At 43.3% G+C, this 26358-nt stretch overlaps 1 protein-coding gene and 1 long non-coding RNA gene across 3 annotated transcripts in view; one reads left to right on the top strand and one right to left on the bottom strand.

Moving 5' to 3' along the window:
• Nucleotides 1–36: 36 nt before the first annotated feature.
• Nucleotides 37–25365, bottom strand: LOC125689538 (lutropin-choriogonadotropic hormone receptor). 2 transcript variants are annotated; one of them, XM_048936829.1, is made up of 11 exons: nucleotides 25170–25364; nucleotides 18811–18882; nucleotides 15027–15101; nucleotides 13253–13327; nucleotides 12652–12726; nucleotides 12486–12563; nucleotides 10854–10922; nucleotides 10273–10347; nucleotides 9112–9297; nucleotides 7355–7435; nucleotides 37–5372 (listed from the first exon to the last, which is right to left on the bottom strand). In XM_048936829.1, exons 1-11 carry the CDS (start codon nucleotides 25313–25315, stop codon nucleotides 4118–4120), a joined length of 2187 nt encoding a protein of 728 aa, XP_048792786.1. In that variant the 5' UTR covers nucleotides 25316–25364; the 3' UTR covers nucleotides 37–4117. The 2 variants fall into 2 exon arrangements, with proteins under 2 accessions (XP_048792786.1, XP_048792787.1); XM_048936830.1 differs by lacking the exon at nucleotides 13253–13327 and having other exon boundaries at nucleotides 25170–25365.
• Nucleotides 25366–25439: 74 nt separating this feature from the next.
• LOC125689542 (uncharacterized) overlaps nucleotides 25440–26358 on the top strand; it is a 103065-nt gene continuing 102146 nt past the window's right edge. Inside the window, exon 1 of the long non-coding RNA XR_007375329.1 lies at nucleotides 25440–25527. This is a non-coding gene — a long non-coding RNA (uncharacterized LOC125689542). The remainder of the gene's footprint in view (nucleotides 25528–26358) is intronic.

Raw genomic sequence — 26358 nt, 5'->3', positions numbered from 1 at the left:
GAAAACTATTATTGCTTATTCTATACCTTCTCTGTCTGCTGGGATGCAATGGATAGTGTGGGTTTTTTTTTTTTTAACATTTGAATGTGATTTATTTTCACTGTCGACGTGAAGTCATTTAACTTTGGTTCTGCATGTATCAACTACATTCTATGACTACAGACCAGTAGGCTGTGAATGATGCAAATTGTGCATAATAAAAAAAGTCATCTCGTATAGTCTTCTAGCAGTGAGGGTTTTTTTTCTGTCTTTAGAGAAATGTGTAGAAGTCATGCATGTGACAGTAGCTCACCCTGCCATGGGCATTGCATTCCCAGCAGTACTAAACATTAGCTTCCTGTTTACTCCTCTAAAAATATAAAGCTCTGTGCCCTTAGGTCCAGGCCCTATGTCTTCATAGCTGTAGCTTTCTCCTAGCTAACTCATCTTTCTTGTAGGGCAGCGCTAGAAGTTAAATGCCAGGCTGACTCAGAATGGGATCAATCTGTTAGAAGAGCAGTGGCAACATAGCTCACTAGGTCTGGCAACCCTCTGTCCTGGCTGCATCTGCTGAAGGAAGGCAGTAATGAGACAATGGAACGGGCTGCCCAAGGAGGTTGTGGATGCCCCATCCCTGGAGGCATTCAAGGCCAGGCTGGATGTGGTTCTGGGCAGCCTGGTCTGCTGGTTGGCGACCCTGCACACAGCGAGGAGTTGAAGCTAGGTGATCATTGTGGTCCTTTTCAACCCAGACCATCCTGTGATTCTGGTTTTCTCAACTCTCTGGGGGGATGCTGTAGCCTTGAGAAGGAAACTTAATGAGAAAGCTGGAGAGAAGGAATATGGGGAAGAAATGAAAGAAAACCAAACCTTGTTCATAATGATATGAAGCATTGTGCAAATGACACAGATGTCTCTTTCCTACCCCTTCTTAGTTTAAAGCCGTTCTAATCGTATCACTATACTCCCTGACAAAGAGCCCCTCTCCAGCTTTCCTGTAGGCCTCCTTCTGGTATGGAAAGTTTAAAAAAAAAAAAAAAAAAAAGTCTCCCAGGAACCTTTTCTTCTCCAGGCTAAGCAAGCCTGGAAGCAGGAAGAGTGCAACACAGAAAAGATGAATTTACAGGGCATGACTGGATGTACCATTCACTCTCTGAGTGATTCTACTGAGAACAGAGCCTCTTTTTGCTAGTCACTGTAAAATTAAGTGGCTAAAGAGCACCTGATTAGCAGGTGGTTTTAAAGATGAACTGCTGCATCTTTCTGGTTACAGTGTCAAAGGCTACTTCTAAATGAAGGTGAGGAGTCAGTGCTATGAGCACCTTTGTGATACCTCATCTCACCTCTCCTTGTTTCTTTTCAGAGTTTGTTCATCTGTGCTTGGGTGCTGAGTTATGATATAAAAGTACTGGAGTAGGAAATGAATTTTTTTTTTCTCTTGTAAGCTGTCCTAATTCATAATTATTGTATGCCTTCTAACTACCAGTCTGATCTGCCTTTGTATTTTGTTCTTGAAACATTTCTCATGCTTTAATGTTCTGTGAGATGTGTTTTTTTTTCCACAGCTTGCTGCAAACTCTATGTAGTCCATGTGTGTTCATTATAGAAACTTTTCATCTGGAATACAAGGTATATTTTTAATACTGCTGTCTCTCCAAACTGCTTGTAAGACTTATGGGTTGTTGATATTTTTCATTCTGTTTTTTGACCCTTCGACACATTTGAGAAAATGGCTGCTAAATGCATATTTTAGCAGCAGATCTTTTGCCTCCTACAAAACTGCTGAGATGTTCCTTGGGGGTGCCTGTGATGATTTTCCCAGTCCAGAGCTGTGGACTGTGTATGTGGGTGTCTTGTACTCCTACACTAGGGATGACTTCCATTTTCTTTCATTGAAGCACACAAGAATTGCCTTTATGTTTTGTTTAAAGTGTTCTTGAATGAATTCAAAGACAACTTTGAATGCGAACACTTAAAGCTAACTCAAAATATCAAAAGTTAGGGATTTTTTTAGACTGGAAAAAAAATGTTCCTTATTAAAATGTAAGCTCAGTTTGCTGATTACTTTAATCTATGCCTTAAGCAGCGATCAGATCAGAGTGTTTTTGATGTTCAAATTTTGCTCTAATGCTTTTGATTGTCACTGTTTGCAGTCGAGCAAATGTGTCACTGCAGATACGACAAGGTGTGTCTACAATATCAGTTGTGACCACTGAAGATACTTCAATTAACAGCTGTCTAAAACCTTACATTACAAAAGAAAGCTTACCAGGAATAAAGACATAGATTAACGTGTAACTTTTATGAGAAGCTTAGTGTGAATCTAAATCACTAAACCAATAATTTACTTGTTCATTTTTGTATAGCAGAACATTTGAGTTGAGTGAGCTTTTCACCCTTATGAACGGCAATGTAAGTAAATCATTTGGTGTCTACTGGACACACAGCTTTGTTATGCCTTGTGTTTTTCCCCAGTTCCTTTTACCGGCAGTCCTGTTTCCTTGTCTGCTCAGCTCAGGATCTGATACCTATAAAGAGGTGTCTCATTTGGAATTCTTACTGCTTGCTAAACCACAGATCTAATAGTCTCCTCTACTTCTCAGTCCTGCTTTGTTCCCCATGTGTGTGTCACCTGTTCCTGAGCTGCTGTACTGATTGAAAGCACGACATTAAGCTGAAGGTTAGGGAGGGTTGGAGATGTTATTTCTAACTAACACAATTATAAGTTAATGCTAAACCAGTCAGTAGCACAAAGAATCACTGTCATTAGTGTGAAGCAAATCTAATTTGCAGTGCTGGGTTTTGGCAACTACAGTCTGCCCTTTCAAGGACCTGTTAGGCTACATTTGTTCAGGAGGAAGTACTGCTCCACTGAGGATCTGTCCTTAGGTATTTTAAGTTTTATCTACAGAATGTTATCTAATACTCTAGAACTTCAATTATGAGCCTGGATAAAATGTTTGCTTTTCATTCTGTGAAACAAACTGCCACCATGTAGGAGTCTTAAGCTACAACGTTGGTTTGGTGACTGAACACTCTGCTCTTCACGTGAGAGATGGTGAATCCAACCAACCTGTCAAAAGTAACTGGTGAAAAGGCTTGATCTGCAGGCCCTGGCTATTGTATACCTTTCTGTCCACAAGACTATGAGCTTTTCTAGAGGCCAATAACTAAGTCCCTTTGTTATGCTGCAGTAACAAAGGAACGCTCAATTGTTACTTAAATTGGGAATGCAGCCACAAATCTGGATCTCATTAGCCTCAGAAAACGTGTGGTGAAAAAAATGATAATTTTCAGCACATCTGCAAAGTAACTACTCTGCTCTGTCTGCTGGGAGTGAGGTTGGAATGTGAGGGCTGAGGAGTCACCAGGGCATCCTTAGTGCCATTGGTATCAGTGACGCTGGAGATAGGGCAGATGTGAATAGGGCACTATATTGTCCTTGGTGAGGAAATAAGGCAGTACCTGTCCTGCTGCTGAGCTTATAGGGGCCCTTAACAGCGGGTGTGTTTGATACATAAAATACACTCCTGTGTAGAGCAGTTGGTATTCTGCTGCTATTGCATTTCTTTCCGTTTCTGGATCATATGTGGCTGCATGTGGGTGAACTTTTTAGGCTCCAAGTGAGCTCTAATGTAAACTGTGACTTTGCTAGCAACAAAGATTCAGCAGGCCCAGTTGTCTTGGTGAACACTATTCTTAACCAGGTGGCTGTGTAATTGGATGCTTCTGTTGATGAAATACAGGAGGCATCTACTTTAGTGCTTCCTTCTTTAACCTCCCTCCCTCTTCCCCCCCCCAACATGACAGCAAAGCTGGCGGGAGTGGAGAAGAAAGTGGGTGGCAGACAGGCACTGCTTCAGGGAAGCAGATCTGCAGTCACTACAGTACCCATTAACCTGAAGAGCACCTTGACTACTCCTCGACTCCCTTGATTCTCCCTGAAAAAGTATTTCACCTAATTCACGTACTAATCTCATTCTGTGCCTATTGTTGCTAGAGAAGAAAAGGGAAAACATCACTTTGAACTTCAGTAATGCTGCGTGAGAAGTATTGACTCATAACTTTATTTACTATGATGTGTTCAAGATATGAAACAATCCCTGTTTGGTGCAGCTGGCACCATAGAACACAGCACCTACTGGCACTCTGGCTGGCTTTTCTTTGTAGAGCATCTTGTTTTGCACAGCTTCTCTGATGCTGACAAAAGCAGCAATGCCTGTGAGGCTTTACTGGGGCCTGGGGCTGAGCTGCCATTTTTGCAGTTGGAGGTGTAAGCGGAGAAGTAGTTCATTCGACAGAGCTCTGCTCGGCTCTTACAGCAACCTAGCTTGCTCATCAGCAGGAAGAAATCTCTTTGGAATGCTTTAGTGAAAATTGCATACAGAAATGGGTTTGCGCAGGAATTGACTGGGTAAAATAAAACCAGCAGAATCTTGGAGTTTGTCACTGTGATGAGAGGCACCTTAAAGGCAGCAGATATGGCGAAGAAGGAGATGGGGGCCATGCAGGTAAAATCCGTGAAGATCAGTACGGCCATTCTCTTGGCAATCTTGGTATCCTTATTGGCAGCTATCAGCTCAGGGTTCTGCACAGCGATGTATATCTTGATGTAACAAGCACAAATGACAACGAAGGCTACAACGTTGAGCACTAAGATCAGCAATATGTAGGCTTGGGAAAGCCCTGTTTCAATATCCATGGGCAAACAGATGCTGACCTTCATGTAGCTGCTGACCCCCAGCAGCGGCAGCACCGCTATCAGGATGGAGAACACCCAGCCACCAAGCATGATGGGCACGGCATGCCGCAGCCGTAGCTTTCGGTCCAGCTGCATGGCGTAGGTGATGGTATGCCACCTTTCTATGGTGATCACTGTTAGCGTGTACACAGAGAGCTCACTTGCAAACACAGTGAAAAAGCCAGCAGTGCTGCAGCCGCTGCCTGTTTGCCAGTCTATGGCGTGGTTGTAGTACTGCCCGCTTGTCTGAGCGTCCACCGAAGCAATGAGCAGCAAGTAAAGCCCCATGCAAAAATCAGCAAAGGAGAGGTTGCACATGAGGAAGCGAGGAACCGTGAGCTTGTAGTGGCTGGTTATGAGGACGAGGAGCACAGTGAAGTTGCCAGCGATGGCGAGGATGTTTATGAACCAGATCAGGACCCTGAGAAAGCTGTATCCTAGGATGTCTTCACAGGGGTTAAAAGCATCTGGTTCTGGAGTACACGTCAGTATCTTGGGCTGACAGAAGTCATACTCAAAGTCGAAGCCAGTCATTTCATCCTCATAAAAAACAGTTGAGTAGCTGTAAGGAAAGGCTTCTTCACCTGTTTCAAGTGGGTACATGTGCTTTTCTGCTGGCCACAGCGATGTGTTGAAAGAAGCATCTCTGTAACTATTAAAATAACAACCCACCCAAATAGAAGTGAGCTATTTGTTCCACGTTGCTTTACACTCTTTATAAGATACAACAGATAACAGTTGTTTTAAAACACTTTCTATATTTGTTTCTACTGAGTGTTTCAAAGCCCTTGTAAGGATGCTTTTTTGCTGGGATAGCAAACTTGGGTTGAGGTTGCATCCACAGAAATGCTTTCTTACCCAGCTTACCTATTTGTAAGCACTTTATCTTGACTGCTTTGTAATTGAGCTATCTTTCTCAGTATGCCAGTAGACTGCAGTTCAAATCATAGTAGCACTTGAATGGATGGATCGTAGATTTTATGCGTATGGGTTTATCAGATTGTTATAGAAGCTAAAATAACTGAAAGATTTTGGTTCTGCTCCCTTGCTTCCCCTACGAAACACTCAACAAAGTCCTGAGACTACAAGTGGCTTGAAAAGCACTGAGAAATTTGATTGCAGTGTTATAAAGTGAGGAGGGCATCATTAACTAGATAGAGTATGGCAACAGCTAGGAATACATGAAATTTAGACTGGAAAAATGCCTAACTATAAATGTTTCAGGTATTCTAAAGTGATCTCTAATCTCCAGGTGATCTGTAAACCTATCAAAGTGCCAATAAGCCTATCACAGAAGAAACATTTTAAAAGCAAGTGCTGTTCCCTCTGATTCCCTGCCAGAATAGCTACCAATATCACAGTTATCCCAGCTGTGAGTGTTTGGTGGGCAAACACTCAAGTCTTCCATGGGATGTTTTCCAGGTCTCTCTATTGAGGACAATGGTGTAGAAAACTCATAGGTTTATGACAACTGAAATACATTCTTAACCTTCTGCATTTCTTGAAGTCCATACATTAATCTCTTTCTTTCTGGAGCAGGTTTGTAACTGGCAGATAAAGCTGGGCTGCTTTTCAGCTATTCTTATTAGGTAAATACCTTGCCAATCTTATTACCTTAAACTGTTCTTTCAGTGGAAAAACTGCCTCATGTCTTGCTTTTACTTGTCTGGCTTAAACTGGAAGAGCAGAGAATATGTTTTAATTATTAATTAAAAACAGTTGTGCTTTTTTGAGAGGCCATGTAAACATGCTACCATGTGCAAGCTTTCCTTGTAATAAGAACTCTGGGTTTTCAACCAGTTTCTGTTGTGGTTCCTAAGCTTTAGAATTTACAGCCTTTTAGCTGAAGAATCGTAACCCTGTGTTCATCTAGATCCCAAAGAATCAATCACATTCCAGCTGTGTTGCTTGTGTTGGCATTTTGTTTTTCAAGACTTTGTGATGATCTGACTTAATGTCATGGTTAAAAAGAAGCCCCCAGGTCTCCCATTTAGCAGGGGATGTGTGAATATTTGCGAATCCTTCAACTCATCCATGAAATAATGTTTGCAGGGCTTGTGATATCCAACACTGCTCACCCACCAGTTTTGATATCAGACTTTTTCACTGTCCCACTGGATGCAGGTCATACAGAACTGCAGGATGATATGAAAAGATCCCTCAGAAGAGGTATGCAAACTGCGTGGGCTGACCAAACTTCTAACTCGGGGATTCTCTTTGTGCCATTTTCTGTCAGCACAAATGATGATATTGCAGCCTTCTAATTATTTGATCTGTAGGCAAAGCATATTAACAATGGCAGCTCTTTCATTCAGTCAGACTCCTGCAATTGTCTTTGAAAACTCTCCAGGTAGCCCTTAAGTTTGTTAAATATGTAATCACTGTTTTGAAAGCACTTCCAGAATTTAGAAGAGAAGCTGTAGTGAGGGAAGCCCATGGAAGGGTGGTTTTTTTTTTCCTTTTTGAACATAAAAATCACAAATCTTGGCTTAGTGATAGTAAAATTACCACTGTGCAACTTGTAAGGGTGACTGAATTAACAAAAAAAGAAGGCATGGTGTTTTGGAAAAAGCATGCAAGTAGCAAGAGGGGAGTCCATATTTGCTATTTCCAGCTTCTGTATGTGGTACTTACTATATTTCACTAGTTGTTTTCCTCACTGTGCTTTCACACTGTTTGGAGAAGTTGTCAAAAATGGAAAGCAAGGAATTTTGCCTGAAATAAGAAGGAAGAGAAAGTTGAGTTTCAGTCTTGATTTTGGCCAAATTCTCATCTTCTCTGCAAGTGATCTTCACAGGCATGTAATGTGAGCTGGAATTGGCAGTGCAGATATTCATGCAGGACTTTGAAAGCAGGGGTAGGAAAGCTTAAAATGTTCTGACAGTGAACGATGTCACATGAGGTGGTCCTTCATCTCATTTGTTTATGATGTATTCATTATAGTGAAATAACTTGAGCTGTTTGGGATCTGCAGGTAGATATTTCATGCTGAAAGAAAAGCTATTTGAAAAGTACACCTTGCAAGGCCATGTATTTGGGAAAGTCATTGGCTTTGAGGCTTTAAAGGTATGGGCTAAATACTATGTACTCTTAAGAGAATGAGATACCTGGAAACTGACAGGAAGTTTTATGTATAATAAGAGAAATTAGGTTTCAGGATGCCAATCTAAACACCATTGTAATGCTTATCAATAATGGGATGGCAACAGAAGTTGCTGTAGCATGCTTTTTTTCCACCCATGTTTGTCCAGTGCTACCTTCCATCTCTCTTACATGGCTCATGACACTCAAATATCAAGAATATTTGGTTTGAAGACTTTATTTGCTTTAAGTCTGATACTTACCTGGTCAGATAGACGTAAGACCTTGCCACCATGTTTCACTGATCATCTGGTGGAGTTTATAGGTGGTAAGGAAGGGGATGTAAGGAGAGAGGGGAAGTAAAAAAACAGAAAATATATGGGGGAGGGTGATGGAGTTCAAGGGGGTACAAGGAGACAGCAATAGAAATATTGACTATAGGGTCTTTCCTTAACTCCTGCAGAAGGAGGAACCACTTATTAAGATGAAGAGAAAGCATATAAATCATCACCGCCTATTCTATCCTGAAGGATGGGATTATATTCCTGCCTTGCAGCACAGTCCTGATGTGGTGGTATGCAAGTCATGTTGATCAGGCATCCCACAAACTGCTGCTTAGTACATCTTTTCTGTAGGCTTCATCCGGGGTAGGTGAGAAGTGTGCAATCTTCATAACTTCAACTAAACTCTTTAGGATTTGCTTTGGCTGACTACAGCCAACTGAGAGTCAAAGAAAAGATGCTGAGAAATTAGCTCCAGCTATCCCATATTGACTTACACAAATCAGTGGATGGGAAGTGCTCTGTGTCAGTTTCTAATTGTGAACTGTGGAGAATGACCCTGTCTACTATCATCTGAAAGGTACTAAGCTGAGTAACCCAGCTACAAGGTCATCATAGCACTTGCATGAAATATGCTGCATAACTAAATTTGCAAGTTTTGTTTTGTTTTAGGACAAAGTGCTATTGATGTAAATATACCTTCCATGTTCTGGAAAGATATTTTATCCAGGCTGCTATTTTACTGAGATATCAAGAAAAAATATGAGCTTTCAGCAAATTTAGAATAACATCTCAGCTGGCTGATTCTAGACCCAGGATGTGAGAAATTTCTCTTCCCATACGAGTGGAAATACCTGTCCTGGATTTGGTAGAAATCTGTTATTTGGAGTGAGGTTTTGCTGCATTCCGCAGTTTCCCCTGAAAGAAAGGTAGGTCAACTCAACCAGGACAGGCTAGCTGAACAGAGTAGAACTGCTGCTTTAGAGTTTCTGAAGTCCTGCAATACAACAGCATGCCATTTGGACTTACTTTTCTGTCCTCAGGTTTTGAAAAGCACAGCAGTGGCTGGGGTAGGTCAGAACGGCTTCCAGCAGACTGCTGAATTTATCCAGAGGTGGCAGTCTCTTCAAGGAGTACGATGACACTGCGTTGAGGACCTGGATGGCCTCCAGCCCATAGCTAGGCAGGGACTCCAGTGCCGTCGAAGAAATGTCCCTGAAAAACCAAGAGTGCTTTCATTTCTTTTCATACAGATATAAGCCTCACCAAAGCATGAAGATAGATTGCAGTGAATCTTTTTTTTAATGAAGGTCTACATCTACAAATCCACTCAGTATCCAGCTCAGAGATGTACTCTATAATGCTGCAGAGTCCTTCCCTGCAACCCAGGAGCCCCAGGCAGGCTAGGAGCCAGTTTTAGCATGGTGGAAATCAAAACCCACTGTGTTGGGATTCATTCTAGGTGTTTCAACAAATGCATTAATTGAATATTTTTATCAAAACCTGCACTAGAATCCACTGTTCTTGCCAGGACCGACTTCAGTACTTTGGCTTAGAGTAACTTTAGGAAAGGCCATGTATAGGACCGAACATTTCAGGCCATTAAACACAGAAAAAAGAAAAGGCTACAATTATGTGAGTGGTGGTAGTAAGGCTGTGCAATGCAAAGCACCAGGGAAAGAAATACAGTGGCACGTGTGGCACGGAATGTTATTTACAGAGCCACTCATTGGCTTTATTGCAAGCAGCTACAGCCAGTGCAGCCCTTAGTATGTACTTGATGAATGAAGTATAAGGATGCTAATAATGTCTTACTCAGAACTGGCTTATAGCATGTTGTCAACCAGTTCACTTTCATAACCAAATTCTAAAATAGCACATCGTAAGATCATGCTCATCCTACCAAATACAACTTATTCTGCAATGCCAGGATATACAGTGCAGAGATAGGATCAGTAGGCTCTGACACAAATATAACTAAAGCCACCTACATACCTAAGGGGCAGAGGTCAATATCAAGTAAGTGTTTGTCATGCAGGCTGAGTTTTGTGCTCTGCCATTTCATGGCACCTCATTGATATGTTTCCACTTTACACGAAGGTGATAGCAGATGAAGCATGCTGCCCACTAGCATTACACAGTACATACAGGACATCTATAAAACCAGGTAAAGAGTAGTTTGATGCTTACAGGACATCTGGCCCGATGGCCCCTCTCAGGGCATCATTGTGTATCCGTCTCAGGTTTTTGTTGTCCTTCAGAATCCTGTAGGGTCAAACATCAAGTCTTTACCTCTGCCTCTTGAAATGCCTCCTTCCAATCTATCTCCACTCAAGCTTCCTCCCATTGCAGGGAGATTGTTCCAGCACCTGGTCTGAGATAGCTTATATTTCTTATGCCACTCCTTCCTCCATTGATGTCATCAGGCTGCTAGCATCTACTTTTAATTCTGGTTGTTCCCAATTTCTTCTGATTTAAACAAGGAACAGCAACTCTGGTTCCTTTGCAGCAGGACCCGTGTACACAACTGCAGCAAAGGTTTTGCCAAACCACAGGGCCCAGAGCATGCACGACTGATTTAGAAACTGCTGACACATCCCAATGTAAAATGCGGTTTCCTGAATTTGCTCTACATGTTTATGCTTTCCACCCTGCTGCTGACTTTAGGAGTGTATTGTCTGGGCCCTGCTTTTACCATGAAAGGTTGGACCAGGTGATCCTGAGGTCTCATCCAACCTGATCTTGTCTATGGTTCTATACAACGTACTCACAATTGATTTAGCTTGGTCCCATTGAAGGCATGGCTGTGGATATCTTCAAATCCATTTTTATAGAGTTTGCTGCAGATTAACAAAAATGCATAAGGAAAAAAATCAAGAAAAGGTGAGATTGTCATTTTACTACAAGTTTTAAATCTTAATGCTGTACTCAATTATTATATTGTCTGGTTTATAAAGAATATTGATACCCATAGATGATATAGCAGACATTAGCTCATAAATTATAAAATTGAAGCTTAAATTCCCTAAGCACCTTTATGTTTAGTGTTACCTTCCTTCATTAAGCTATCTAACTTAGGGGTGTGATGTCATGGAGAAAGAAAGTGTTGTGATATAGGTTAATGTTTCCAGTATCACTTGTATATAATCATTTACATATAATGTTCTTTAATATTAAGCCCTAACATAAAATTTGGTGCCTTTTGTGGAGGACTCTTTCTCTCTCCAAGTTTTACTGTTCATTTTCCATTTGTTTTTGGGGCATCAGAAACGGGCTGTGAACCTGCTCCTGAGAAAAGCTGGGCGATGTCTGGTTACATTTGATCTGAGCCCGTGTTGGCACAACGCTGAAATTAGTGATTTCCTTAAAAAACACAGCCAGGTTTAGTATTGATCCCCATCCTCACAAAGCATGAACAGCCTGAATTAGCTGTTTGAAATGCAAAGTATCAGCACAGGCTGAATTTACGCCCTCACAAATTACTTGTGTTTCACCAAACCATGCTGTAACAATTCCAATTATTTCAGCTAATTGTAGTTAATTCCATGGGGTGGAGTTACAGTCTTGCTCTGCAATTAGGAAGCTGCTGATAAGGTAATTCTTTTCTCTCCCATCACAAAAGGATAGGAGAAAAGCTGTTGTTGGTTGTTTCCTGACTGTGAGTTAGACTGTGTTCCATTTCATAGTTTAGGAATGCAGTAAAAAATTTCTGGCACGTTCATTTTTTTTGCACCGTTCACAGGATCATAATTTTGCTGAAGTTATTTTGTGAATTGGTTGGTAGGAAGAAGGCTCATAAGATGAAATGATGCTGTAAGCTAAGCCATTGCTTCCCTTTAACGCTGCGTGGTGGTTGGTTTTGGTCATGTTTATGTATAGCTCCCCTATCAGTTCTGAATACGCCAAATCTGTGTTGAAGATTTGAAGGCTCTAACCCAGCCAGCTGCAGTACCTGCTCATGCAAAGCCAAGCCTATTTGCATACATGAATATTCATGGAGTGTTGCACAGAAGTTTGGCTTTATGTGCTTGTAGAGCTGTGTTTGTGCTGCATAGCCAGGGATGGAGCTGCTGCTGCCATCTGTGGAGGTGTTCAAGAAATGTGTGTGGTACCAAGGGAAATGGTTTAGCGGGGAAATATTGGTGGTAGGTAGGCAGTTGGACTGGATGGTCTTGGAGCCAGCCTTAGTGATTCTATGATTCTGGCCCTCCTTGGTTGGAGCATCTCACCTGGCACTTAACCCACTCATCTCACAGGCAGCTGTAGCGTGCTAGGAGGAAAGTCTTGGTATGAAGACAGTACAGACATATGGGGCTTAATTTCAAGATTCTTTTCCAAGTGAGGCTGCTCTGCTGGAACAACAGTATTGCCCTCACAGAAGGAGCTGGGACTGCTTTACTCACAGCGTCAGCGATTCGTTGCTCATCCCCTGGAAGGCATTTTGTGGTATGGTTGTCATACGCAGGTTGTCACACAGCTCCCTTTGGGCGGGAAAAAGAAGTTACCTGCCAGAGGTACAGGAGCAAGATGGGATGATTCACAGCTGGGCGGGGGTGGGCCTTCACTTACAAAATAAAATGAGCTTCTGAGGAGAAGATCTGAGTCAAGTCTGGGAATTCTATTATTCCGGTGTTACAGATGCTCCTAGAGGAAAGCACAATTTACAGGAGGGAAGGTTACCAGGCTGGTTGCAAGGAGAGGCCAACCCCAAAGGTACGAATGTAACAGTATGTTAAAATGAATGGTAAACATCATTTTTAATCAGTTCTAACAGTGCTTTTAAGATCTGTGAAAACCACATATAGCATTCTCAAGCAGCATCCTGGAGAAGCAACGTATTTCCACATTAAGAGTACAGAAGATGTCTTAGTTACCCCTTTTGTATCTCATCAAAATGAAAGTTTTACTCTAATAAGCACTTAACAGAGCTCATTAGCAGACTTTGCTATTGTTTTATCCATTGCTGATCTGCCTTACTCTGGTTTATTTTCTTGCCTTTTAAAAGACTTTACTGGTGGTAAACTGCATATTAAGGCTATTTTAGATGATGTATGAGCTTCTGGTGTGCTGCAATGTGTGAAGAACTTCTTTTCCTTATTTTTTTCTGTGATTTGTCCACTTCTTCATAGAAAGATAAAAAGATAAAAAAAGAAATGAAATACTTTCTTACAGATATCTTAGCCTTGGAAGGTTTCTGAATGCTCCGTCCTCAATGTGCAAAAGATTTTTTGTGTTCAGGATTAATCTGCAATGAGGGAAAGATATGCCAGTGTTATAACTGTTACATACTTGGGAGGACCTGATGGTTGACCTTGCTGGAGAACTGCCATGTGTGGAATGTGACGGAAGGCTCTCAGGATGTGAACACACATTCTAGAAATGCACTACAAATGCACTAATAATAATAATAATAATAGGTTATAATGGCTAGGTAGCCAGGAAAAAAAAAAAAAAGCCAACAAAACCCAACGGTCTCCTGAGTTTGCATGGCTCACTGCATGAGTTTTCTTGGTTTGAATATCCTGGTCTTGGTATGGGTTGGTGTTCTGTTGCTTCTTTGGGATCCATGCTGGACTCGCAGCAAGCTACCGAGAAAGGTTCTGTTTTACCACTGGCATTCTACGCACAGTCAAATGACCTACCTAATTCAGGCCAACCCAGTATTAAGACCTATTGGACTGGATTGTTATGAGGTACAATTTAGGGCAGGTGTTTTAGGAGGAGCCTCACTAGATATGAATACAGCTTGGGACTAGGTGGGAATGCAGGACTTCATTACTTACCTGATGGCCAAATGCACTGACTGCTGTTTTTTAACTTACTCTTCTATATCTACATACACAATGAGATATCATTAGCATTAATAACCTGAGTCTCCAGGCTGCCAAAGATAAGCAAACACTAACTGAGCAGCTGTGAGGTCGTTTAGCATATGAATTTGCAAGGAGAGTTCAAAGCCAAGAGCTTCACTGAGCACACTGCTCCTGCTCTTCCAATGAAAGTGGCCTTGACTACAGCTTGGAACAACAAGCCCTCACAGTGTGAGACCTGTAGAGTGTGCAAGATTCACACAGGTTTTCCTGCAGCTCTGTAGTAGTCTTTCTTAGCTTTTTTGTTTTGGCAGACAGGCAGTTGATGAGCTATGCATAATTTGTAGGTGAATGCATCAGCTCAATCTTTATTTCTTACTGAAACCCACCACTGATTCTAGTGGAAATCTGACCCAGAAGGGGGTAGACAAATCTGTCTCCTGCTTCTTTGTGCAAGTATCTTGCTCTGATGGAATTCACATAAGTGGGGGGAAAATAATCCCATGAATTTGTCCTTGCTCAGTTGCACTGTAGTTAAAATACTCACTGATCATGCTGTGGGGAAGAACGCGGTGATGAGGTATTGAATCAAATTTATGGTTCCCAATTTCACTAAATATTTCAGAGCATTCTCCTAGCAATTGCTTTAAATCACATGCTCTCTCAGACGCCTGTGCTAGGCAGGTCAAGTTTAAAATTAGTACATGTTCTATTCGAGTAATATTTCAGTGCTCGAAAGAAGAGCTGCATACTAAGCATATTCAAATACTTGGTTTTGAAAACGGCATCTACAAAAAGGAAGATTTTTTTTCTTGTTGACTGATTTCTCTGCTTAGAAAGCTCAGCACTGTGGTAGAAGTAAACGCAGAGCTCCAGTTGTGTCATTGAGGTACTGAAAGGAACTGGGCTTCATATACATAGATGTCTTTGCATGATTCAGATCTCCAAGGCTAGAGCCTGCATAGAGCTTGTTACTTTATACAGCAGTTTGGACAGAAATATTAGTCAGAATAGATCTTATCCAAAGCCAATCAAAGTAACATAGGAAGATTTGGCCTAGGGATACTCTTCTGTTGGCTACTCCTCGATGATCCTATATCACAAGGTAGATGCCTTTTTTCCACCACGGCTTACATTTCAGACAAAGCAGGAAGGCTGTCGAATGCACTTGCTTCTATTCTCTCTAGGGAGTCACTCTGAGAGATTTCACTGTAATGAAAAAGACAGACACAAAGCAATATGTTAACAGAGGAGATATCAGAAACCAAGTTTCTACTTACATTTGTTTCTTTTATATGTGGCTATTTAAGCCTCCAATCAATTTTTGTTGTGCAGCATTGTCCTTGCCTTGCCACCAAACTCTAAGCTAGTAAGATTCGAGAAAGTGCAGTGTTTTGCTACCTTGCAAAAGGTTATGGCAAGCATCTGGAGTAAGGATCTCCAGAGCAGCCAATCTCCACTTTCTCAGTAGATTGTAGATAAGGTCGTGACTGAGGGCTGAATGCAAAAGGAGTCAGCTCAAGTCTATGAGCCTTTTGGTCCTACTGAATGTATTTGTTTGCATGGACAAGGATGTAGATAATAACGTATGAAACCCATAAAGTTGTGGTGATGGTCATTTAATGCACACATGTACAGACACACAAATATACAGACACACTTCATGAATAATTGTTGGATTTAAATGCTGTTTTCATTACATCGTGGAAAGTTATGGATGTGGCTCTTTTCCATCATTACATGGATCAACATTTTGATTGTTTTCATAGGCATTCCATGATTTTCACATACCAATGCTCCTATTCTACACGCACAGTTAAGAATGTGGCATACAGAGAAAAAAAATCACTTTGGTGATGCCTGCCAAGCGCCTGCTAGATTAAGTTTCAAAGAGTGGCACAAAATTGACTCCTGAAAGTAAATAGTATATATTAATGCATAGAGAGGGGAAAGGTCTTCAGAACAGCATTTTCTCTTGACAGAATTGACTGGAACAGCACAGAAACTGTACTGAAGATTATACCCTGTCAGTAAAGCATAAATACTTTTTCTAAACAACTGGAACATGCTCATAGAACTGGAGTCACTGTTGTCACAGCTCTGAAAGTTATCTTATTTGAAGTGTGATTACAATAAAACAATTCCTACAGATGTTAATATAAAAAAACCTTAGACCACAGTGAACTTTTTTTATTTAAAGTGGCAGAGGGGAACGCATGCCAAAAACTATACATTCAGTGTATTTCCTACAGAAATGCTCATGATTTTCTCCATCATCAGAATTCGGTGAGATAGCTATTTTTTTGATAGTGCAATGGTTATTCATGAATAAAAGATGGATGCAGGTCAAGTGGTCTCTTGATGGCCTGATCCAAAGAGGCTCAGGGCTTAGCTGCATGCGCTGGGTTGGATCAGGGACTACTTGTAGGACTTGAAATAAGACTCTTTCAGGACCAGGGTCTGAATTATGAGAGCCCAGATCTCATGGTTCTTCCCTGAGATCCTTCCTACTCTCCACTGGCTTCCCATTTACAAAGTCACAGAGTCGTAGAGGTTGGAAGGGACCTCCAGAGATCATTGAGTCCAACCCCCCTGCCAAAGCAGGTTCCCCACACCAGGTCACACAGGTAGTTGTCCAGGCAGGTCTCGAACATCTCCAGAGAAGGAGACTCCACCACCTCCCTGGGCAGCCTGTTCCAGTGCTCCGTCACCTCACTGTAAAGAAGTTCTTGAGCACATTTATGCAGAACTTCCTATGCTGCAGTTTCTGGCTGTTTCCCCTTGTCCTATCTCCACACACTGCTGAAAACAGTCCGGCCTCGCCGCTCTGCCCCCCACACCTCAGATATTTATAGACCTGGATCAGGTCCCCTCTCAGTCTCCTTTTCTCAAGGCTGAACAGACCCAGTTCACTCAGCCTTTCTTCATAGGAGAGATGCTCCAGGCCCTTCACCATCTTCGTGGCCCTCCGCTGGACTCTTTCCAAGAGATCCCTGTCTTTTTTGTACTGGGGAGCCCAGAACTGGACGCAGTACTCCAGATGAGGTCTTACCAGGGCAGAGTAGAGGGGGAGGATCACCTCCTTTGACCTGCTGGCCACGCTCTTTTTAATGCACCCCAGTAAGCCATTGGCCTTTTTGGCCACAAGGGCACACTGCTGGCTCATGGCCAACCTGTCGTCCACCAGGACACCCAGGTCCCTCTCCGCAGAGTTCCTCTCCAGCAGGTAATCTCCCAACCTGTACTGGTGCATGCAATTATTCCTCCCCAGATGCAAGACTCTACACTTGCTTTTGTTAAACCTCATCTGGTTTCTTACTGCCCAGCTCTCCAGCCCTCCAGCCTGTCCAGGTCATTTACATATGTCTAAAAGAGTTATGACTGTGACAATAATTTATCATTTGATTTGCAGTTGGTGATGAGTTGCCAAATTGATGATTTAGAGATTTTCAATTTAAAAATATGCATTTTTCAAAGTAACACTGAATCTCAATAAAACCGTGTAGTACTCTATAGATTTACGTCAGACAAACACATTGATTTCTATGCTGTTAATTTGGAGAGATGTATTAAAAGGACACAAAGAAGTCAATTCTCTTATGGAAGAGAAAAATGTCAATGAACAAAACAGCCTCTGTGAGGAATGGGTTATGCATGCAATTTGGGAAAAATTAGCAGCAAATCATATAGGTAGGAGTCAGTCATTAGATTTAAGTTGATCTCCCATCTAAAAATGCTAAGTGCTTATTACTCATTAAGATGCAAGTGAATGCAAGATGCAGTGCCATTAGCTCAAACTGTAATACTCTGTTCTAGTTGAACAGACATGGACATAGTTTATGTTTAGTTTTTCTTCTCATTAGAGCTGCAGAAACACAAACGTTTATAATTTAGCTGAAACTGTTTAACCAGTGAGCACTAAAAGTAAAATGAGTCCAACTGAGAATTTAGGCATTTGCATCACCCTTATCCTTCAATTCTTTGTCTTCGTGAATGCACTGTGAAAGGGTTTCCTAGATTCTCTTTTTGTCTTCTGGAAAATAGATGTTATAACATCTAATGTGTGTTTTAATATCTGATATACCATAGTTTTTATAGATGAAGAAGACAACTCTAAAACGTGCATCTAGAATAGTAAGTGGTGTTGTCTGCACTGCTTTTAGTTACTGGGGGAATTGCTTCTGAATTGCACAGGTGTGTCATGAGCTTTGCCTTTCACTGAAGACTTCATACAGATAAGACAAAAAGTAATGGACAATCAAACTTGCCATCTTTTAGTTGGAATAATGACGGAAATAAGGGTGGGACTGATCAGCCCAAACTTCTGGTAGAGCCCTTGCTATAAAACTGACGCAAAGTTAAGCAAGGAGCAGCAATGCCAAACTAATGTACAAAGTTGCCATGCTTGTAAATGGTAATAGCCAAGAAAGGGTTCAGTCCTACAGATCCTCTTCCATGCTTACCTCTCAGTGCAGAACAGCAAAAAAAAAAGTCTTATTTGAGTACTACAGAACTGTATAATCACAGAATACCACAGCTATCATTGCAGAGATAACATTTTATGATAGCTTTCTACCTCCTTTGCCAGTCAAAAATGCCTTTCATCAGTTATCGAGCTGTATCCAGTTCTCTCCAATGTGATTAATGTTTCATTACATGATCTGTTAAACCCCTGTCAAAAAGCGATACCTTCTCAAATCATGTTTTAAAGACTGTTGACGAGAGATGACTGGTATATAAGAACAGCTTATCCTTTCCTAGAGTGTGTGGGTAGCTTTTTTCTTTTCTATGAATGCATTTTTTAGCAGCACTTTTTTTTTTTTTTTAACAATAATGTAAATAGAGACTTTTGTTTTTGTTTTGTTAAAACTTCTAGCAAGACATTATAAAGAGCCTATGGAAAACGTTGCCAACTTACATGATGAAGGCATCTCGAAGTCCTTCGAATGCGTGTGATGGGATCACTTTCACAGGAAGGTGAGTGAACGACCTGAGAAAGGAGCAGAAGGAGGTTTTAAGGCAGGGGATTTCCTTGTTTACAGCCTGTGCACAATAAAGCATAGGGCCCCTTTATTTTGCCTGCAGATCTTTGTACATCTGGGGCCTGATCCATCTACCATTGATCCTAGTGAAACAAATTCGAGGGCTACTGGCTCAGTTCTTTAATAGCACAAATTTGAGATGAATATGGTCAAATCAATAATAATCATAAACTATTAAACAAATGTATAACCTGATGGAAATGGGCTGCTATATTCACAGTCAAGTGAAGCTACAGGCTATTTAAGGTTATTTCCTTTGGAATAAGTGGCTTTCACATAAGGCTATACAGCATTTGTTTCAGGTCTCAGGCTGTGTGCAAGTGCTAAAGGAGATCTGAGTTCGGCCTGATGTTTCAATTATTTATATTAAATTGCAGCAGACTGATTTGCCAGTTAAAAGCAAGTGTGTGTTTCCCTTTTTAATTCTTTAATTACACTCACTGAGATGTTAATGGTCCTGTGGGAGACAGATCTGCATTTTACCATCCTGCTCTGCATCTGAACTATGGTGCCAATTCATACAGCCATGGCCGTGCCCTCCCTGATAATAGTCACAGGAAAATATTTAACATACTTCAGGACATTATCTCTGTGCAAACAGATAATTGCTCTCTTTTGTTTTTTAAATTACAGATAGCTAGACATAGACATCGGCTTGCCATACTCAAAAACATGCTGTCAGGGTTTTTTGAAATGTTCCCTTGCTATTCATAAAACCTGTTTTTTGTTTTTGTTGTTGTTTCATAATTCTTTGTATAAAGACAATTTAAAATGTTTAACAACTTCACTGGACAATTTGGTGGATAAGGAACTGGTTGAAAGGTCACAGCCAGAGGGTTGTGGTCAATGGCTCTATGTTCAGGTGGAGATTGGTGACAAGCAGGGCTCTCCAGGGGTCCATCTTGGGACCGTACTCTTTAACATCTTTATCAGTGACATAAATGATGGGATTGTATGCACCCTCAGCAAGTTTGCTGATGACACCAAGCTGCATGGTGCAGATGGTACAGCAGAAGGAAGGGATGTCATCCAGAGGGACCTTGAGCTTCAACATAGCAAAGTGCAAGGCTTTGCACTCGGATCAGAGTAACCCCAGATATGAACACAGACTGGGAGAACTCCTTGGGAGCAGCCCTGTGGAGGACTTAGGGGTCTGGTAGATGAAAAGCAATATGGGCCAGCAGTGCGTGCGTGCAGCCCAGAAGGCCAATGGTATCCTGGGCTCCATCAGAAGAAGAGTGGCAACAGGGGCAGAGAGGTGATCATCCGTCTCTACTCTGCCCTTGTGAGGTCCCATCTGAAACACTGCATCCAAGTCTGGGATGCCCACATAGGAAGGATGTGGAGCTGCTTCCCAAGGAGGGCCACAAAGATGCTCAGTGGGCTGGCCTACATCTTCTTTGGAGACATGCTGAGAAAACTGGGTTTGCTCAGCCTGGAGAAGAGAAGGCTACGTGAAGACTACTACAGCCTTCCAATATTTTAAGGGAGATTAAAAATAGGAGAGAAATCAACTTTTTTTTACATGGGTAGATTCTATCCCAAAGGGAGAGAGATTTAGATTAGATGTCAGTGGGACATTTTTCACTGAGAGGAAGTGAGGTGCTGGAACAGGCTGCCCAGAGAGGTTGAGGATGCCCAGACCCTGGAGGTGTTTAAGGGTGGGTTGGATTGTGCCCTGGGCAATCTGATCTAATACTTGATCTAGTGGCTGGCAACCCTGCCTGCGACAGGGGGTTGGAACTTGATGATCCTTGAGGTCCCTTTCTACCCAATCCATCCTATGATTTACACACTATCGTGGCAGGCTGTCACACATATGTTATGTTTGGGGTTAAATCAGTCTGGATGTATTATGGAGACTGGTATAATATAACTGCAATACAACATGATCTTTATCAAGTCACTTATTTTCTTTGCACCCTAATTTTCTGCAAGTAAAACAGGTAGGGGAACAGTGCTTCCCTGCCTTATAGGGGTGCTATAAGAATATCTATGTTTCTGACGCCATGGGATTGGGCTCCACCTGTCCCTGCACAGATGCTGCCATACTGTGATGTGTGAGCACACATTATTTGCCCTGAGGGAACAGAGATTTGCAGAGAATCCTGGAGTAGGGATCGACAGGCTGAGCCAACAGGAAAGCACCTTTGGGAAGGAGCAAAATGTAGGAGCTGAGAAATTGCAGCTGTGGCAGCCAGAACCTCTTCAGAGCTGTACCATCAGCTAGGGATGCTTGGAAAACAGAACATACCTATTTGTGACAATGTCTGCAAGCACACAAAAAAAGGCAAAAAACTCCACAGTGCCTGTCCCCCTGCATGCAGAAAGCCTCTGGGACAGTGCTGCTGGCTTTGCCACCACAATGATGGGCTGAATTCAAGGTGGGATGAACCAGCATTTTGATAGGTACTGTAGTTAAACTGCATGGAAGCACTGAATCCATTCTGTATTTATACTTTAGTTTTGAATTCTTGCAAGTTCACCTTGATAGCTGAAACTGTGAACTCATCTGTGTTGGTATTACCTTGACTCATTAAGCATCTCACAGAACAGCAAGCTCAAAGGGAAAAGGCAATTTGAACTTTCCTCTTAATCCTTGTAAGAGCGATGTAGCACACAGAAAGTGTTCTGTATTGACAAAGATCTTCCATTCATAAAAAGGTGAAAAATGCTTTCAGCCTTTTCTTTTCTGCTTTAGTTTTGCTGCTTGCATCTCAAACCCTGCCTGTGCTCAGGGAAACAAATTCATTTAGATAGCTCTTTCCATACCCCAGACATTCTGGAGAAGATCCTTTAGCTGCTGAGCAAAATCCAGCTGTGTGTGTGTATAAACATTTAAGTTAGCAGAGCGTGGCTGTTTGGTGCAGGCTTAACTCTGCTCAAAGCCCAGAGTAAAGCAAGGCCTCTGCTGGGCCTCTGCTGTTGAGCGTGACTGATGTTGGTAGCACAGAATGAAAGTCAAGCAGATGCTGGCAGGAATTATTTATCGATTTATTTTGGATAGCACTCAGAGTGTGATGCTCAGATGTGACCAGTGATTCATCTCAGAGCTGGAGAAGCTGCCGACAGAAAGAACAAACTGGGTTTTATAAAGCATTCGTACTTGCAGCTTTCTCAACTGACTTGTATGGCCTTTGAAAGAAGGACTGCATCCCTTTTAATACATGTTACAGCACCAGTTTGAAAGAGTCCTGTTAGTTAAAGGATGAGAACTTTTGTACTTTTAAGAAAAGCCAGTCAGTTTCTTTCATGTTTAATACACAATAATTCATGGGTGTTTGCTCATTGCATTCAATGGCTGGCAGTACTGTGACTTCAGATAACCATGAGGAGTTTTATCCGTGGCATCCAGATGAGGTGCACAGAAGGGAGCAGGGAGCCAGCCAGTCTGCTGGGCACTGAGCAGTGCCTCACACTGGGTTTTCTAGGCAGCTAGGCATGAAATTGCCAGGCTAAATACATGCATCCAAACACCATGAGGCATGCAACCACATAGGGTTAGCCATATTTCTAATGCCACAGAAGTGAACTGAGAAGGTGGATTTTTGCTGATTGACAGACATTTTATTCCATGGTGTCCTCCATCTCAGCTCAGAAGAATTGAGAGTATTTATTGAAAATCAGACTGAAAACTCACCATTTTCCCAGGATATTTATCTGCTTCTGGGTGCAATGTAAATTATGGGCGCTGATTATTAAAGCCCTGTAGACCAGGCGTTGTCTACCTGCAATGGGAGTTAAGATGCTGCATGTACCTCACAAACAGCCACAGAGTACATTCAGGTGATGATGGGTGACACGTTATATCCGACCAAAGACATTTTGGCCTTGAAACTAAATTCCAGTGTCAGTCCCTACAAAGCCAAATATGTCTCAGTGAAGACATGACAGAGATGTCTGCTTGCTCAGCTCTTGGCCCAGAGCTTTGGGTTGGGTGCCTGGCACTCACTGTGTGCTGCTCACTGTAACTCAGTAGCCCTGCACACGGGGTACACAGCCAGGTGAACCTCACTATAAAAGGAGGCTTTGAAAGGAGCAGAAAGGAATTAGGGATCCGACACCTATTATGGCACAAGAAGAGTTGGGTGCTTCTCCGTTTAGACTTAAATCAAAGGCTGTGTATGAAGCCCGACTTCTCTGAGGTCTACACAGTGGGACCAATATAAGGAGGTGGGGCACCCCAGGCACCATATTGGAGTGATCTGGATCAGTGTGGGTTTTTTTCCCCCAAAATTATAGTAAGTATTTGCAAGTGCTACACTTGGAACAGGATGATCTTTAAGTCTCCTCCCAACCCCTACCAATCTATGAGTCTACAATACACCACGACTCCTCTGGTGCGCCCAGGTACAAATGTGACACAAGTAAACTTGTAAGGCTTCTTCTCATACACAGAGCTGTGCAGGGGCAGAAGAGAGCTAAAGAGATTGGTGTAGTGTGAAAAGACATAGGCAATGCAGTGAGAAAGCTGGGAAAGACTTCCAATTTAAACAACTGCACGATTCTGTGATGGGTTATATCACAAAAGGGTGGGAGAGAGGGAAAAACAACACCCATTTGGGCAGAAATGGAAGATATTTAGCTCTCAGCAGAGAGCTCTGCACCAAAACCAGGCCCTTCTGGGTGTAAGAGGGCATTTCCAGGAGATGGACATATCTGTGCACCTGCAGATTGAAAGAGTGAGGGATTTTTGTTTGATATCTGGGTATGATATTGACTTTTAGAGGATACTGCAGGGATCAAAATCTCAGTTGAACTCTTATCTGGCTGTGTGGCAGGTTTTTGCAGCCAGCCTCACAGCTGGACTCTGCAAGCAGCTGCAAAGCTATTATAGCAAAGGTTAAAGAGAAAAACCCTTCTCTTTGCCTTGCCTATCACCCACCCTGCTGATCTGAATAAAATATAACTGATAAGAGGCCCTAAGACTGTTATCTGTCTGAACCTGGTCACGGAGGTGGGGATGTGGATTCTTTTTGGAGCAGCAGCCAGAAAAAAAAAGAAGAAAGAAGAAGAGTACACCAAAAAAGAAAGTGGAAAAACCACACCAGTTTGGAGCTGCTGATAACCTCTCTGGGCTGACATGATTCCAGAGAGATGTACAGCATCCTAATGAAATGCTAGAGCTCTGCAATGCCTCTCCTCCCCATATGATGCTGTGTGGGACCCATCCCCTGCCAGCACCATAAGTGTTACCAGTACTAGGGCAGAAAAGGACTTTGTCGCAGTCACTATGGAGGATACTTCCATGGGCTGAGCTTCCTCTGCCACCACGGTTACACAGGGACATGGGGAGGGACAAACTGAGGACAGAGCTGTATCCGACACCTGAATTCAGGGGAACTGATCAAGTGGCTCTGAACTAACACAACTTGGTGTTTCTTGAGCGTATCAATTCTCAAGCTGGGGAAAAAGGAATGAGCATAGCAGGGATGGTATCATCCCTGGGGAATTTCAAGAGCAAGTCAAATTTACAAACAAATAGCATGAAAATGGAAAATATCATCTTTGTTTCTGAACAGGGCATAATAAGAAAAATCTCGTTCAGTTCCTGCTTAGATAGCACAGCTGTTTTCTGGGATCCCTTGGTTATCTGCTGCTCCTCTAATGCCATGTTTTGACGCTGGGGTCGTTTAGATAAGTGCTATAACCCAACTTGTATACTGCACCACAATGCTCTGATACATATCATGTACTGGCTGTGCTCTGCCAGCTGGGGAGCTGGGATAGGGTGAGGGAATCCCCGTGACTCTTTGGAGAGTCAACCCTGATTCCTAGAGGAGCATCAGTCAGGGTGGGACCGCCTTGCAGGGACTAATCAGCCCCCAACCTGTCACTGGTTTGGGCATCCCAAAGGTGCAAGGAGCGCTTCTGGGAGGACCAGGGAGCTGCAGGTGGGACAGGAGCACAGTCAGGGAATGCTGTGCTTCAGCTCAGAGGGCTCTGGATTGCACAAGATCTGGGAGGAGGCGAGTGTGAGAAGTCAGGCGGGTTGGCGAGAGACGCAAAAGACAGCAGATATCGACCGTTCGATGCCGTTCATACAAAGTTACTCGGGCCACCGCTGTTAAGGGACGCGCAAAGTGACTTTGCCTTCCGCCCCAGCAGGAGAACACAAAAAGTTCGGCCAACCGCATCCGCACCGTTTCTTGCCATCTCCGACCCCGCGCCGTTCCGGGCACCCGGCTGCCCCAGGTTCCCCACAGGACACCCCCCGGGACCCCGCGGTACTTACGCACGGGCGGGCGCGGGGCGCGCCCCCGGCGGCGGCGTCGGGCAGCGCAGGGCGGACTGGGTGCAAGCACAGCGCTGCGGGCAGCGGCCGCCCCCCGCGCCGGGCAGCAGAGCGGGCAGCAGCAGCGGCAGCAGCGCGGGCAGCATGCCGGCAGCACCGCGCCTCGCTCTGCTGCTCTCGCCCGCGGCACGCGCCCCGTTCCTCCCGCCCCGCCCCGGGGCGTGCTCGCCCCCCACCGCCCGGCCCGCCCGCAGTCGGATCTGCGCTGGGGGATTCCGCACTCTTCTATTTGAGGAGGTGCGGAAGGGATGCCGTCCCCTCTGGAGGTGTTCACTGGCCAGCGAGAGGCGTTTGCTCGGTGAGGGATCAGAGGGACGTACCTCGTGGTGCAGGACTCGTTAAGTTTGCGGTGGGCACCAAGCTGGGAGGGAGCGTCGATCTGCCCGGGGTTAGGGAGGCCCTACATGTGGGTAGGCTGGATCGCTGGGCTGAGGGTAACTGTATGAGCTTCAACAAGGCCATGGGCTGAGTCCTGCAATTTTATCACAGCCCCACGCATCACTACTACAAAGTGGCTGGAAAGCTGCACAGAGGAAAAGGATCTGGAGGTGTTAGCTGACAGCTGGCTGAGCATGAGCCAGCAGTGTGCCCAGGGTGGCCGAGAAGGCCAATAGCATCCTGGGTTGTATCAGAAATGGTGCAGCCAGCAGGAGCAGGGTGGTGATTGTACCTCTGTACTTGGCACTGGTGAGGCTGCATCTCGGTACTGTGTTCAGTGTTGGGCCCTGCACTACAGGGAAGGCATTGAGACCTTGTCTGTCCAGAAAAGGATCTGGAGCACAAATGTGATGGGGAGCAACTGAACTGGGATTCTTCAGTTTGGAGAAGAGGAGGTTCAGAGGAGAGCTTATTGCCTTCTACAATTGCCTGAAAGGAGGTTGTGGCGAGGTGGGGTTGGCTTCTCTCAGGTGACAGCGATAGGACAAGAGGGAATGGCCTCAAGCTGCACCAATGGAGGTTCAGATTGGTATAAGAAGAAATGTCTCCTCAGAAAGACTGGTGGAGTCACTGTCCCTGCATTGTTCAAGAACAATGGAGAAGAAGTACTTAGGGACATGGTTTGTGGGCATAACAGTGCTGGGTTGACAGTTGGACATCGTGATCTCAAAGGTCTTTTGCAGCCTTATTG

This window comes from Lagopus muta, chromosome 2 (assembly GCF_023343835.1).
Source record: "Lagopus muta isolate bLagMut1 chromosome 2, bLagMut1 primary, whole genome shotgun sequence".
In the NCBI taxonomy this organism is placed as follows: Eukaryota; Metazoa; Chordata; class Aves; order Galliformes; family Phasianidae; genus Lagopus; species Lagopus muta.
Note: the sequence above shows the minus strand (reverse complement) of the source record. Positions and strands in the feature narration are given on the sequence as shown.

Bases quoted from the DNA above. Each gene is read 5' to 3' on its own strand.
- LOC125689538 (XM_048936829.1), bottom strand. From the start codon at position 25,315: ATGCTGCCCGCGCTGCTGCCGCTGCTGCTGCCCGCTCTGCTGCCCGGC. The intron at 12,727-13,252 runs GTAAGAAAGTAT...GCTTTCCTCTAG, and splicing joins CTTCCAAGGCTAAGATATCT to GAGCATCTGTAACACCGGAA. The intron at 12,564-12,651 runs GTAAGTGAAGGC...TCCCGCCCAAAG, and splicing joins TCAGAAGCTCATTTTATTTT to GGAGCTGTGTGACAACCTGC.